At 45.0% G+C, this 15,705-nt stretch overlaps 1 protein-coding gene across 2 annotated transcripts in view; it reads left to right on the forward strand.

Annotated features, from left to right (window-relative positions):
• Nucleotides 1–15,705, forward strand: part of PYGB (glycogen phosphorylase B) — a 93,902-nt gene that overhangs the window by 47,840 nt on the left and 30,357 nt on the right. For both annotated transcript variants that reach the window (XM_044289680.1, XM_044289681.1), the window contains exons 4-8: nt 1,114–1,217; nt 2,040–2,171; nt 3,854–3,965; nt 11,064–11,146; nt 14,425–14,568. In XM_044289680.1, the coding sequence (XP_044145615.1) occupies nt 1,114–1,217; nt 2,040–2,171; nt 3,854–3,965; nt 11,064–11,146; nt 14,425–14,568 (575 nt within the window). The remainder of the gene's footprint in view (nt 1–1,113; nt 1,218–2,039; nt 2,172–3,853; nt 3,966–11,063; nt 11,147–14,424; nt 14,569–15,705) is intronic.

Genomic DNA, 15,705 nt, shown 5'->3' on the forward strand with positions numbered 1-15,705 from the left:
AAACACTTAAAATGCACACAAAATCCCACCTGGAACTTGCAAAAGAGCTCTCAAACTGTGTGAAACAAGTCTCTCTGGTCTGATGAAACAAAGATTGAACTTTTTGGTCACAATAATTCCAAGCAATGCCATCCCTACAGTTAAGCATGGTGGTGGCAGGATCATGCTGTTTTTCAGCAGCTGGAAAAGGGAAACTGGTCATGGCTGAGAGAATGGAGCAAAGTACAGAGGTCTTAGACCTGGCCCAAGACAATTTCCCCCTAAGCACACAGCCAAAACAACACAGGAGTGGATTATGGACAACTATGTGAATGTCCTTGAGTGACCCAACCAGAGCCCTGACTTGAACCAAATCAAACATTTCTAGAGAGACCTAAAAAAGGCTTTCCGCCAATGACCCCCATCCAAGATGACAGGCCTTGAGAGGATCTGCAGAGAAGAATGGCAGAAAATCCCCAAATCTAGGTGTACAAACCTTGTGGTATCATACCCAAGAAGGCTGGAGGCTGCCTAAAGTGCTATAACTAATATAGGGGTCTGAATTACTTATTATAGGGTATTGAGTGCAGAATGAAAAACTTGAATTTTGTTTTTAATTTTATTACAAGGCTGCAACATAATAAAAAAGTGAAAGGGCCTGAAGACTTTCCAAATGCATTGTATAACTTAGCTGCTTTCTGGGTGTATCTACAAGGGCTGAGAAGCACGGGCGATGGAGAAAGAAGGGTTTAGGGCAGAGCTATGTTTTGATTTTTAAGCAAAGATAAATTTAAAAGACCATAGGTCATTCCGCCCAGTTTTAGTTTGGGAATCAGATTTTGCTAATGCTCAACTTGTTTGGGTTCGTCTGCCAGCTTGGCATGGGTTCACGTGGTGCACTAATGTCTGGTTCCTTTTTGGAGAGATGAAGAGAGATTGTCCCTGGAGCATTTCTAGGCTTCCAGCTTAAGTACCATAGAGACACTTGTCAGCACTTAGAAACACACAATGCGTTCCTTCTTAGTGAATCCATTCTTTGTAGAAAAATGTCTGCTGTAATGCAACTTCAGAAAACATTGCCTTTTTTTTAATTAACGGCCTTCTCTGCTTTTCCCTTCTGTTTTTCTAATCTAGCTTGTTTTCTTGACTCTATGGCTACTTTGGGACTAGCCGCTTATGGCTATGGAATCCGATATGAATTTGGGATATTTAACCAAAGGCTTATAAATGGCTGGCAGGTAAATCTAGACACAAGTTTATTAATACTACATTTTATGAGCAGAACATTCAGACCTTCACCCTGGCCTTGTGGACCATGTCATCTTCCTGGTATTAAACTCTGTTAGGCCATATTCACATGACCGAATTTGTGGATTGCTGCAAAACAGATACGGATGTGTGAATGGGCCTTATAGATAACGCTCCTGCAGTTGTGATTTACATTAGCATCAGCAAGGATGTCAGGACTCCATGAAGGGGCCACAATGCTGATTTAGTGCCTTTTGAATTGGGCCCTGCTTCAGTTCTCTGCACAGCAGATGGCCATAGAAAAATGGTAAACAGCATGCTGCGCTAAATGACCGTTTTGGGCCCATTATTCTCAAGATCTCAGAGGTCAGATCCCCACCAATCATAAAGTGATTACATATTTTAGCGATAATAGACATTAAAAATGTAAAGAATACATGAGGGGGGGAGTAGATTTCAGGGAATTTGAATTTCCATATTCACTTTTATCAGGAGTTACTATTTCTCATTAGGGAGAGCACTTGTCATAAAGACCCTTATAGGCCGTGCAGTATTCCTCTGGGGAAAAAAGTATGCAAATTAGCGCTCTTTCAAAAACAGTCCTTGGAACATGACTAGCATGCAAGCCGAACCATATCACTATCACTAGTTTAAACCCAGAGGCCCCATTCAGGCAGTCTGTGGGGTGGGTAGTTTTAAGATAACCCAGAGTAGGGAACCAAAATTCACCATGGTCATGAAAGTAAGTGGTTCCTGTAATAAAAAATAAAAAAAAGCCCGCACTTGTTAAAGATTGCTTTGTGTTCTAACAGGTTGAGGAAGCTGATGACTGGCTGCGGTATGGTAATCCTTGGGAGAAGGCCCGTCCTGAGTACATGCTTCCAGTCCATTTCTATGGAAAAGTAGAGCACACATCTGAAGGGACTAAGTGGGTTGACACTCAGGTTTGTATCTGACACTTTAGTCATCCTATACAATTCATACAAGTGCAATATGTGCTTAAAGTTGCTGTTCAAAATTACTTTTTAGATACCCAAAAAATAATTATATTGGTAATTTGCATGTTTATGGGTGATTGGTCTTTTCAATACAACAATAGGCAGTCATTGTACTGCCATTTCCTCTAGTTAGGCCTGTTTCACACTTATATTGTTAATTCCGGTATTGAGATCCAGCAGAGGATCTCAAAACCGGAATTAAACAGATCCGTTTGATTTTGCTTATCAGAATGCATCCGTTCCCGTAGAATGCGGTTGTGTGACAACAAAACAAACCGGATCAGTCACTAAATACATTGAAAGTCAATGGGTGACTGATCAGTTTATTTAGGCTCCTAAGAAAACAGATCCGTCACTACTGACTTACATAGTTTTCAGTGACTGATCCTTTATTCCCCCCCATTTTTATGACCGGACACAAAACTGCAGCTTGCAGCAGTTTTGTGTCCGGTCACAAAACGGAATGCTGATGGAACGGAAGACATCCTGATGCATCCTGAACCGATCTCTTTCCATTCAGAATGCATTAGGATTAAACAAAACAGTTTTTTTTTTTCCGGTTTTGAGATCCTCTACCGGATCTCAATCCCAGAAAACAACAACGCAAGTGTGAACGAGGCCTTACTTGTAATCATTGGGTAAAGTTCTTGTTGTAGTGATGTTCTACCATTGCTGTGGTCTACAGAAGGGATGTACAACCATTTCCAGTCTGAGGGCCACGTTTATGTAGGTGAACCGATCCCAACGGTCATTCTGTTCTTTCAGGAAAATGGGGGTCCCCTTTTCCCTGTTCACACTCCAGAAAGGGGAACAACCATGCATGATGCTCTTTCCATTGTAGATTTTGTGAAATGTAAATTACAATGAAGCCGCACTCAATTAATGGCCACCTCTTTGACTAATCCATTCCTTTCTGGAGTGCTGTACATGTGTCAGGAGACCCCCATTCTGCTGATGGCTTAGTAGTTTGCAGGTTGTGCACTCTCGGTCTACAACAGTGGTCTCCAACCTGTGCCTCTCCAGGTCTTGTGAACTTACAACTCTCAGCATACCCCAACATAGCAGATGGAGAGCCATCGGTTAGAGACATTACTTAAGGGGTTGGACTCCAGCCCAACCTGTGTGTTTTAGTGCCCAGAATCGGAGACAGCCCTCATGTGAACATGCTTGCCAATAATGAATTTATTATGACCGTCACGGAACTGAGTGCATCAGGTACACCTTTCTACAGGCAGCCGTCTAAGGTGTGTGGTGTCAGCTGTGGAGTGACAACACGTCACCTGACCATTGCAGACACTCACCTGCCACTGCAGTGGCGTTTAGTCACAGTGATATCACTGCAAAGGGGTTTGATTGGCACCTATGGTCAGATGAAGTATTACCACTATGGATGACACTGTATCACATGGGACATTCAGCAGAAGTGATAGGATCACCAGCAATCAAAATTTGAAAACTAAAGTCTTTTCAGTGGTCGTTACCAATCGGATTAGTATCATGTAATGATCAATTATGACCAGATCATTAAAAAAAATATTACTCATGTCATTTGTTGTCCATAGCTATGACATGTAATCTATCACAAAACCTTTTCTGTGTAACAAAATGACACTTTATTCTCTCGGCAGATAGTCCTTGCAATGCCTTATGACACTCCTGTTCCTGGCTATAAGAACAACACTGTGAACACCATGAGGCTTTGGTCAGCAAAGGCACCAAACGAGTTTGACCTTCAGGAGTGTAAGATATTTTTATGGATTTAGTTCTGTTGCTACACCTAATTTATGACCATGACAATTTATGGTGTTTCTTGGCCCCGTCCCCTACCCACCCTTACATGATAAATGTGTGGAAGGCGTCAGAGACAAAAAAAAATGTGCAAGTGTTGTTTAAAAAAATTTCAGACATTGTTTGCGACTTTTTTTTATGCCAGAAAACTGGCAATAAATCAGGCCCATTGTGTTTATTGTGGTGGAGGGGGGATAGCTGTTCAATCAGCAATTGCATGCTGCAGCCAAGTGTTGGTGACATAATTATGGATAACATGTCATTAGGTCACAGGTATAAATGGAGTTGTGGCTAGTCACTTCTCTTATTGTTTAGGGGAGGTTTCTCCCCGCTGTGATGGTCTCTGTCACACAGCATCACACTGCAGTGTGCAAAGAAGAGATGTGACTAGGTCTGTGGCTAGTCACTCTGCATTAACATATGTCACATCGGGGGACATAACTCTAGATCAGGGGGCCAATATTCATAAGAGCAGGTATGTCATGCTCAGGGAACCATGGCCAACAGGAATATCTCTATAAGGCCTCATGCACACGGCCGTTGTGCAGCCGTTCCGTGCATTGGGGACCGCAATTGCGGTCCCCAATCATCCGATACAAACATCCGTGCAGCAGGCCTGACCCATTCAACTTGAATGGGTCCGTGGTATGTCCGCACCTCAAAAAAAATGACGTCATTTTTTTTTTGCAGTGCGGAACCACGGAAAGAAACACCACGGAAGCACTCCGTAGTGCTTCCGGTGTTCCTTTCCGTGACTCCGTTGCGCATCTCCGGAATTGCAGACCCATTCAAGTGAATGGGTCCATATCCATGATGCGGGGTGCACACGGCCAGCGGCCGTGGATTGCCGACCCGCTGAGGCCAAAATCAATTTTTTTGGATTGATGACTGGTTCTTTAAAATGAAGGGAAATTTTACAGTCAGTTTTGCAGGAGTCTTTATTGCCGTAAGGCCTCGTTCACATCAGCGTTCAGCCTTTCCGTGCAGGACTTTTGTCTCCGCTCCAAAATCATTTTCTGAGCGTAAACCTAACGGACCCCATTATAGTCTATGGGGTCCGTAGGCTCCACTCGCCTCAGTTATGTACCCAATCTGTCCTTTCCATTCTCCTGCTCCTATAACGGAGCAGGAGAACGGGAAAGGCTGAACGCTGATGTGAACGAGGCCTTATTTGTACAGAATTTATCAAATGTTGCGTAATATTTAAGTTAGTTTCATAAAAAAACATTTGATATGTCTGTGTGTAATATACAGAGGCTTGTTGCCACTTTAGTCTCGGACTATGAACATGTGCCCTAACCATCAGACTTGTTACACACAGAGGTCTTCAGCGCTCAGTAGAACTGAAGACTGAACACTGACTCTCCTTAGTAAGGCCGCATGCCCACGACCGTTGTGTGCATCCGTGTCCGTTGTTCCGTTTTCCGTGATTTTATGCGGACCTATTGACTTTCAATGGGTCAGTTGAAAAATCGGAAAATGCACCGTTTGTCATCCGCATCCGTGATCCGTGTTTCCTGTCCGTCAAAAAAATAGGACCTGTCCTATTTTTTTGATGGACAACTGTTCGTGGACCTATTCAAGTCAATGGGTCCGTGAAAAAACACGGAGGCACACAAGATTGTGATCCGTGTCTGTTTTTTTTCCCATCATTTTCAAGGCAAACTTGACTTTTTTTTTTTACTTTTCTGGTCTGGTGATCCTCCAGAAATCAAGGAAGACACACGGATGAAAAAACTGACACGGATCACGGAACAACGGAACCCCGTTTTGCGGACCGTGAAAAAATACTGTCGTGTGCATGAGGCCTAACACTCAGTTAGAGCTTTGCTGAGAAGACTTTACATTGTTTTCTAGTGCAAACATCTTTCCCTAATAAAGTATATTACAAAAATGTTTAAAACCCCTGTCCCAACACAATATTAAAAATAAACTTAAACGGGAATAACACTTTAAGCTCAAATTGTAGGCGAAGTTCTTTTAAAACTGATTATCTATTATATCGAGTGGAGAGAGGATCTGTAATGCATATAACTGGGAAGTCCCAGGATATCCAGAAATAATATCACGGTTTGTTGCTACCACTGAGGCTCTCCAGTGACACAATCGCATTGTTCAGCTTGCAAATGACATTTTTACTGGAGCTGCTCCTGGAAAGTGATGTCACTCTTCATTTTCTTGAGTTTTAATGAAATTTTCAAGTGGCCCCTAGGGAAGCAAATTTTCTAAAAGTGAATTACAGCCTAGTAATAATACAGTAGATGGACCTCAAATCACAATTATACCCACTAAAAACATGTAAAGTGTTCCTGGGGACATCACACAACCAGGTCTATTTATCAGTGTATTGATGATTGGAAAATGCCGTATAAAAACGATGCTGAAAAATATTATTTGTACAGTGTTTGGTAGGGGGTTGGTTATCTGATCCGGTTTATACCATATCAGTCAAACCACTCATCTGGATTCAAGCCTTAAAAGGGTTTGCTGAGATATTTTTACTGATGACCTATATGCCCTGGATAAGTTATCAGTAACCGATCGGTGGGGGTCCGACACCCAGGACGCCCGCTGATCAGCTGTTTGAGAAGGCAGCAGAGCTCTTGGGAGCACCGCTGCCTTCTCTGTTCCCACCAAGCACAGCGCCTTACATTGTATAGTGGCTGTGCTTGGTATCGCAGCCCAGCCCCATTCACTTCTCAGAGCTAGGCACAGCTTAGCCCCACAGAAGGCTGCGGCGCTACTGCGAGTGCCAGTGCCTTCTCAAACAGATGATGAGTAGGGGTCCCATGTGTCAGACCCCCCACCGATCAGATACTGATGACCTATCCATCAGATTAAAATATCTCGGGGAAAAAAACTTTAATCTTTACTTATGTGGAATGGAATGTAAAGGGGTGTTATATTTATGGCCTATCCAAGTTCTGGGAGCCGCACTTGTCTCTAGAACGAGTCCCCTTGTGAAGTGTCTGAGATAGGAATTCCACTTTGAGCTACAAGTCTAACTTCCCACTTGGTCCCACTCTGGAGGGTACAGGAACCTTAGATATAAGGAGTAAAGTCATACGCAATTTTTTTTTTCCATCTATTAGCAGTGTTGCTGTTTTGTTACCCAGAGGTTGGAATATGACTGGTACTTGCAGTTTTCCCGTCATGTCACAGACAGAGAAGCTAAAGCAGCTATTCAGTGTAAGAAGTTCTCCAAACAACCCCCATATCTCAGGTTCCTAGATTTATGTCACTGTGATGTTCTAGTAGTCGGTTTTTATTGTTAAGCTGAATTGTTCCTGAATTTTTAGGGTATGAGTAAAGTTGGGCCTTAAAGCGGTATTTCCATCTCTGACAATGTGACAGACTATGTCACATGGTGTGGTTCCCACCTCTGGGACCTGCTACTATTACTATTTCCAGATGGGACCCCACTGAGTAAAGGAGATCACACAGTGCAAGCGCGGCCACTTCTCCAGCGCTGGCTCAGGTATTTCCGGCAGTCCCATAGTGATAAATGGAGATGTGACAGTGTGTGCCCTGTGCACACTCTATTCCAGGGGTTGGCAAACTTTTTCGGATGGAGTGCCGATTTAAATTAAAAAAAAAATCAAAGTTGAAGTGCTCAGCGGGCCGGGCAATACAGAAAAGTCATATAACACAAACTGTATTTGACAAAACACAAATAATCAGTTTAACTTACCACTCAATGTGACCCTTGTTCCTAAATTTCTTTGCAAAGACGATCCAGCTTTAGTTTATATGAGAAGACTTTTAGGTCCCTTTGGCAGTCACATATAGGCTCCACACCCCCTAAAGTTGTCAGAGGCTTGCTGCCCCCCCCCCCCCCCCTTCTCAGCAATAACATGTAGGCTCACTATCCTCCACACACCCTAAAGTTGTCAGAAGCTTGTCCCCCCATTTTCCCCAGCAGTTACATGCAGGCTCACCATTCTCCCCCCCCCCCCCCCCCAAAGTTGTCAGAAGCTTGTTCCCCATCCATCCCAGAAATCACATGCAGGCTCATGGAGACTCACCATCCTAAACCCACCCCCAATTTAGTCACAAAGCTTCTCCCATTCCCCAAGCTCCCTATCAACCTTCCATCTGACTGCCCCATCACACCATCCCCTGCTGTCACCTCTGCCACTACTACTCCTAACCCTCTGCTGTCACCTCTGCCACTACTACTCCTAACCCTCTGCTGTCACCTCTGCCACTACTACTCCTAACCCTCTGCTGTCACCTCTGCCACTACTACTCCTAACCCTCTGCTGTCACCTATGCCACTACTACTCCTGCAACAAGCAAAACATATGCGGCTGCCATGGAATTCTAGGAGTTGTAGTTTCCCCAGACAGCAGTGCCCTCTGCCAGCCGGGCGCTACATCCAGTCACACACACTATAATAATGGTACCTAGTGGATGACAGTCCGCACATGTGGGCTCAAGTCACTAACAGGAAGTTCCAAGGGGAAACAAACACACATCCTTCTGCATGGGAACCAATGTCCCAGTCAGAACGGCCCCCTGCAAACAACATACGGTTTCTCTAGTTCCGCGGCCAGGAGTACCCAGTGGAGTCTGGTAGCTGGTTGGCACTGGGTACTCTGGGAAGCATGTGGGGCAGGCCTAGTAGACGCACGTCTGAATTTAAGTTGTGGTGCGTCTCTGGTTGGCCTGCGTCTCTGGCATGTGTGCCGGGGGTTGCCGACCCCTGCTCTATTCACTGCTATGAGACTTTCAAAAATAGCAGAGCTAGTGGGTATTTTCGGAAGTCCCATAGAGGTGAATAGAATTCGCATAGCAGTAAATGTAGAGCATGCCGCGCATGCGCAGTGTGCTCTACTTCACTTTAGGGGCCCCGTTCTAGCCATACACCATCAATGTCTGAGATGGACAAGCCCCTTGAACCTTGTCAGAAGAAATTATTCCTACCGTTATACTGAAGGGGTGCCATATCTATAAAGTGTTGCATGCAGTATTGTAAATTATCAGTTTTCCTGAGATCCTGAGGAAGGTAAACGCAGATATAAATGGCACGATTGATATAGAAGCACCACATATTTCCCAGTTTTCAGCTTTTTAAGCTACTAATGCCCACCGGTCACATTAAACAATGAATCATGTTTCTAATGTTCCTGCTCTGCATTCCAAACTCTCGAGTGATCACTTCTATCAGCGCTCTTCTATTTTGGTCTTGCTTATTCCTGATGTGGCCCATTTACAGCAGCAGTGTAGATAGAGGCCTCCATCAACAGGTTTCCCTATGAGACAACATTACAAGGGCTGGGACAGCTCAGGCTCTTGTGATTATCACTGCAGGTCTCGCAGCAGCTCAGCATGGTTATAAAAGGCAAATGCGTCATGTAGGGTGACCTCTGGCAAGGTCATCGCGTTCTATCATTTTCTTTCTTGCTAGTATGGTAGTAATTGCTAACTGATCAACTTTTCCACTAAAGTAATACCATTACAAAAGGAAACAAATGTAAAACCTAGTTTTTGTGTGATTAATTTCAGTCCTGGTATAGGGTCGGTCACCTTTTTTATATTTAAAGCGATATATGGAGAGATTTGCTAATCAAAACGGTGCCAAAAACAGCTTGGGTGCATTCTTTGCAGCAGTGTATTTTGGACACTTTCAGCAACTTTTGGCACTATTGCAACTTTTTGCAAGGTTCTTAGATTCATGGTGGTGCAGTGCACTAAAAAAAATGCACCAAATTTTCATTCACACAATTGTATTTTATGGACCAATTCATTTCCATAGGGCTGCCAAAAATGCGGGGCAACACACGGATGTCATCGTGGCCCTAGCCATAACTGATAGAACATGACCCATTGTCCATTTTGCGAACAAGGATAGGCGTTTTGTAATAGGGGCCACGAAAAGTGCTATATGCACATTGACCACATGCGCATTTTGTGGCGCCACGATTTGTCTGCCTAGGTTTACACTGCCTTTCTTTTTGACCCTATTAGTACTGTAAATGTGGGCTATAGTCTTTATCATTTATGACATATGCAGAGGATACGAATGTAAAAGTTCCCCTTTCGCAAGTTCCCACTGCTTTCATATTGAAGTGAATGGTGTGATGACTCTCTCCGCTGGTCTATATATAAGTAACCCCTGCACTGCCAATCTATATAGTCTTGGTATTTTTTTTAATTTTTTTTCAGTTTAATTATCAAAAATAAGAAAATCGAGATTCAAGTCAAAAATCGTCCATAGGGTTGAAAAAAGTTGATATTTTATTTTTTGGGCAAAATCGCCCACTCGTAGGTTATCTCCACCTTTAACCATTCATTAACCCATCCTATGCGACGAACAGAGGTGGTCAGGAATCCCAAAAATGTTTAAGCAGGCTCTGCTACACTGTTTCTGTAACTCCCATAGAAGGGAATGGGATCTACGGAAAACAGTGTAGCACAGCTTCCGTCACGTAGGATGGGTATTCTGACCTCCGCCTCAGCCGTGAATAGCGAAGATGGGAATAACCCTTTAAGGTGCTTTGTCCTTCTGAGCATACAAGTTCCAGGGCTCTCTCATTTGCTTCTTTTCGTAGGCACATATGCAAAGTTTTCCTTCCTTTTTTTTTTTTACACTTCTAGCAGTGAGATTTCATGTATCCAGAACAAGGTAATGTTTACTAGGTGATAGGAGCTGTGACCTCTGCGCTCCTCTATGTGGCAGGATTCCAGCTGGCACGCTGGTGCTACAGGTTAAATGCTGCGTAGATACAGTATATGTGCCAATGTTAAACTTCTGGATGGCATCTAATAGTTCAGTAAAAGTTTGGTAACATCTCATTGCTTTACGGTTTATTGCATCAAAGCATCAGTTTGGTGGAGAAAGGTCAGTGTTTCTCAGCTGTAAAACTGGATTAAAAGTAACTTCAAATTTATTGGAAAAAAAAATAGAGCGACATGGAAGGGGTGGCGGTGACTCCTTAGTCTTAGCTGTAAGACCAGCTACTATCAATGTGTATATTATTGCTGGAGTTTCTTTTTAACAAATTAAAAACCCGATTAGCTAATAACATTTAACCCTTTCTCCTACAGTTAATGTCGGTGACTACATACAAGCTGTTTTGGATAGAAATCTGGCTGAAAATATATCCCGGGTTTTGTACCCCAACGATAATGTGAGTTGCCTTTATCTAGGAATCCAGTGTCAGTAGTAGGGCTGCAGCTAACTATTATTTGAATAATCGATTAGTTGCCGATTAATTTCTACGATTAATCGGGAAAAACGACAAAATTACAAAACAAACCGGTTTATATGATTTTACCTGAAAAATTTATGTTCAAAGACCATATTAAAACAAATTGTGGATGGCGCTGTTATGGAGAGGGGGATCTGTGGGTGGCGCTGTTATGGAGAGGGGGATCTGTGGGTGGCGCTGTTATGGAGAGGAGGATCTGTGGATGGCGCTGTTATGGAGAGGAGGATCTGTGGATGGCGCTGTTATGGAGAGGGTATCTATGGCTGGCGCTGTTATGGAGAGGGGGATCTGTGGGTGGCGCTGTTATGGAGAGGGAGATCTGTGGGTGGCGCTGTTATGGAGAGGGGGATCTGTGGGTGGCGCTGTTATGGAGAGGGGGATCTGTGGGTGGCGCTGTTATGGAGAGGGGGATCTGTGGGTGGCGCTGTTATGGAGAGGGGGATCTGTGGGTGGCGCTGCTATGGAGAGGGGGATCTGTGGGTGGCGCTGCTATGGAGAGGGGGATCTGTGGGTGGCGCTGCTATGGAGAGGGGGATCTGTGGGTGGCGCTGCTATGGAGAGGGGGATCTGAGGGTGGCGCTGCTATGGAGAGGGGGATCTGTGGGTGGCGCTGCTATGGAGAGGGGATCTGTGGGTGGCGCTGCTATGGAGAGGGGGATCTGTGCACTGTTATGGGCATAACAGTGCACAGATTCCTTTCCCCATAACAGTGCACATATCCCCCCTCCCCATAGCAGTGCCATAGACCGATCCCCCCCTCCCCATAGCGGTGCCATACACAGACCCCCCCCCTCCCCATAGCGGTGCCATAGACAGATCCTCCCCCCTCCCCATAGCGGTGCCATAGACCGAGCCCCCTCTCCATAGCAGCGCCGGCCCTGCTGCTCACAGCAGACTAATCACTTACTGCATCTTTATTTTACCTTACAATCGTGATGCTCCAGTAACAACTAACAGGCAGAGAGGAGGGCGGCGTAAAGTCACTTACTCACGTGACGCACCTGCTCCGCCCACTTTATGAATGAAGGAGGCGGAGCAGGTGCGTCACGTGAGTAAGTGACGTTACGCTGCCCTCCTCTCTGCCTGTAGTTGTTACTGGAGCGTCACGATTGTAAGGTAAAATAAAGATGCAGCGACTTAAAGTAAACCGCCCGCCCGCATAGCAACGAATCGGCGATTATTCGATAACTGGATTCGTCGACAACGAATCCAGTTATCGATTATTATCGATTACATCGATTAATCGTTGCAGCCCTAGTCAGTAGTATATTATTGGGCCTAGAGCCACGAGCTGGGGGTCCAAGGCAGACCTCCAGGACGTCATACGAGCAGGTCACAGGCAAACAGAACAGAGATGACAGATGACAGAAAAGCAGGTAACGATACCACAGAACCAAGTGCATCGGCCGCCGACCGCAACAAAACCTGGAGGGCAGAGCCAGTGAGCCCCGTAGAGAAACAGAAGTGAGGTGCAACCTAGCAGCAGACAGGACTCAGGACAGACTGACCCCCAGAACCACAGCTCACAGAACTATATAGCTGGGTAACGAGGCACCTGGGAAGACACACCCAGGCACAGCAGACGGGAAGTAACCCCATCAGAAGCGGAGCTCAGACAGACACACAGGAACAGAACTGGACGTTGCCCCTGGCAAACAGCATACACTGATACAGAGCTGGGTGTTGCCCATGGCAACCAGGATACACTGAACAGAATACAGATACAGTCAAAGGAGTACACACGTACACAGGCAGGTTCACACTAGATCCCTCAGCCAGCACAGGAGGCAACCTGCAGCCAGTATGCTAGGGAGATTGCAGCCAGCCTGCACGGGAACAGACGTCATGGTGAACCGCACCGTGACAGACTGAACAGGATGAAGGACTACCTTATCCTGATGGAGGACCAGGAAATCTGACCGACATGACAGAGCCGCGAGTTCAGACACCCTACGGATAGAAGTGATTGTAAAAAGCCACCTTATAAGACAGGAAGCGCAGTGACACTGCAAAGGCTCAAACGGTGAAGACTGGAGAGCGTTGAGCACTAGATCAAGATCCCAAGGATCCAACGGAGGTCGGAAAGGGGGCGCAGCCACCCCCTGCAGAAAAGTCCGAACTGCTGAAAGAGAAGCTAAATTCTGCTGAAAAAGAATGGAGAGAGCCGACACTTGCCCTTTGAGGGAGCTGAGAGCCAGCCCCAAGTCCATGCCCAACTGCAGGAAAGCCAAAAGCCGCGGCAAAGAGAAGCGAACGGGAGACCGTAACTCGCACCAACTAAAGTAAGACTTCCAGATCCGGTAATAGATCCAGGAAGAAGACTGCTTCCTGGCCCGAATCGTGGTCTGGACCACAGCCTCCGAGACTCCCGGAGACTTTAGTACGGCGGCTTCAACAGCCATGTCGTTAAATGTAACAACCCTAAATTTGGGTGGCCACTGAGACAGGAGGTCCTCCCAAAGAGGAAGACGCCAGGGCTCGTCGACGAGGAGGCCAAAACACTCAACAGCTATGTTTCAGGGGATGAAAAACAAAGGGGACGTGTGCAATAGCACTGCAATTTTCATCTATGCACTTTCTATGGACTTCTATGGAATATTGGTTTTAAGATGTATGTTCTAAGCTATGAATTGAAATACATATGAAACTGAAAGTTGCCTGTGTCTTTTGTTGTTGACGTGCATTGAATTGTAACACTTGATCCTTTTGTTCTACCGAAGATGAGCCACGTGTCTGGTATCTGCTTTCTCCTCTCTCCCAGGTGTATGGACTTACTTATGGGCGAGGCACAAAGAGGTTTTTCTCTCCATTGCTTGTTTATGGAGATACTCTACACTAGAAGAATTTCTTTGGGGAAATATATGGGGGGGGGGGGGGGGGAGATGTATTAAACTGGTGTCAAGGAAAACTGGCTTAGTTGCCCATAGCAACCAATCAGATTCCAACTCTCATTTTTCAAAGGAGCTGTCCAAAATGAGAAGTGGAATCTGATTGGTTGCTATGGGCAACTAAGCCACAGGGAAGCTATACATCAGCACATGCAGTACCTCCATTGCTGTAGTACAGACCTACAGGGAAACTTGGGATTTGGCCACTTGGCAATGCCGTGTGTGTTGACCATTTTGAGCAAGTCCACAGTTTAATGTATCTGGCTCTGATATGGATAAAGAGAATAATCTGTGCTGCCTTCTCTGCAGTTCTTTGAAGGAAAGGAGCTGCGTCTGAAGCAGGAGTACTTTGTGGTAGCCGCCACTCTGCAAGATATTATCAGGCGTTTCAAGTCTTCCAAGTTTGGCTGTCGGGACCCAGTGAGAACCTGCTTTGATACCCTCCCTGATAAGGTAAAAGGCTACTTTTATATACACACAGTGCGAGAAATTTATCAAAACTGGTGTAAAGGAAGACTGGTTTAGTTGCCTGTAGCAGCCAATGAGATTTCACCTTTCATTTTCCAAATAGGCTCTGAAAAATGAAAGGATCAATGTGATCCAGTTCTGATAAATCTCCCTCGTTCATTCTGGTAATTTAGTGGCGCAACCTTGCAAAGTATAACCAAACAATGTTTTCTCATTGTTGCCTAAAGTTTTTTTGGGTATTTCCCATAAATACATTCCTCATAACTACATTAAAAAGCATGTTTAGACAATAAGAAGCAGGTAATCAACAGCAGATCTGTGTCTGCAGATAATCCTTAATGGCCAATCTGCTTGTCCTTTTCATAGGATGTTTTTTATTTGATTAATGTCCCATATGCTGAATCTACCATGGATAAATTTAAAGGGGTTATTCAGGATTGGAAAAAATATGGCTTTCTAAGGCCCCTTTCACACGGGCGAGTTTTCCGTACGGGTGCGATGCGTGCGGTGAACGTATTGCACCCGCACTGAATCCTGACCCATTCATTTCTATGGGGCTGTGCACATGAGCGGTGATTTTCACGCATCACTTGTGCGTTGAGTGAAAATCGCAGCATGCTCTATATTGTCCGATTTTCACGCGACGCAGGCCCCATAGAAGTGAATGGGAAGCGTGAAAATCGCATAGCATCCGCAAGCAAGTACGGATGCGGTGCGATTTTCACGCACGGTTGCTAGGAAATGATCGGGATGGAGACCCGATCATTATTATTTTCCCCTATAACACGGTTATCTCCTTGTGTCTCTGCTGAACAGGACCTGGGGTGAGCATTAAATAGAGGTTAAGGACCTTTGATGACGTCACTCCGGTCATCACATGGTCTTTTACCATGGTGAATCACCATGGTAAAAGATCATGTGACGTACCATGTGATGACCGGAGTGACGTCATCAAAGGTCCTTAACCTCTATTTAATGCTCACCCCAGGTCCTGTTCAGCAGAGGAGACACAAGGAGATGCCGGGCTTCACGATCAAGTGGACTAAGGTGAGTTAAATTTTTTTTTTTTTTTTTTTTTACCCCTCTAGCGCTGTTTTACTATGCATTCTGTATTCAGAATGC

Source organism: Bufo gargarizans, chromosome 4 (assembly GCF_014858855.1).
Source record: "Bufo gargarizans isolate SCDJY-AF-19 chromosome 4, ASM1485885v1, whole genome shotgun sequence".
NCBI classification, from domain to species: domain Eukaryota; kingdom Metazoa; phylum Chordata; class Amphibia; order Anura; family Bufonidae; genus Bufo; species Bufo gargarizans.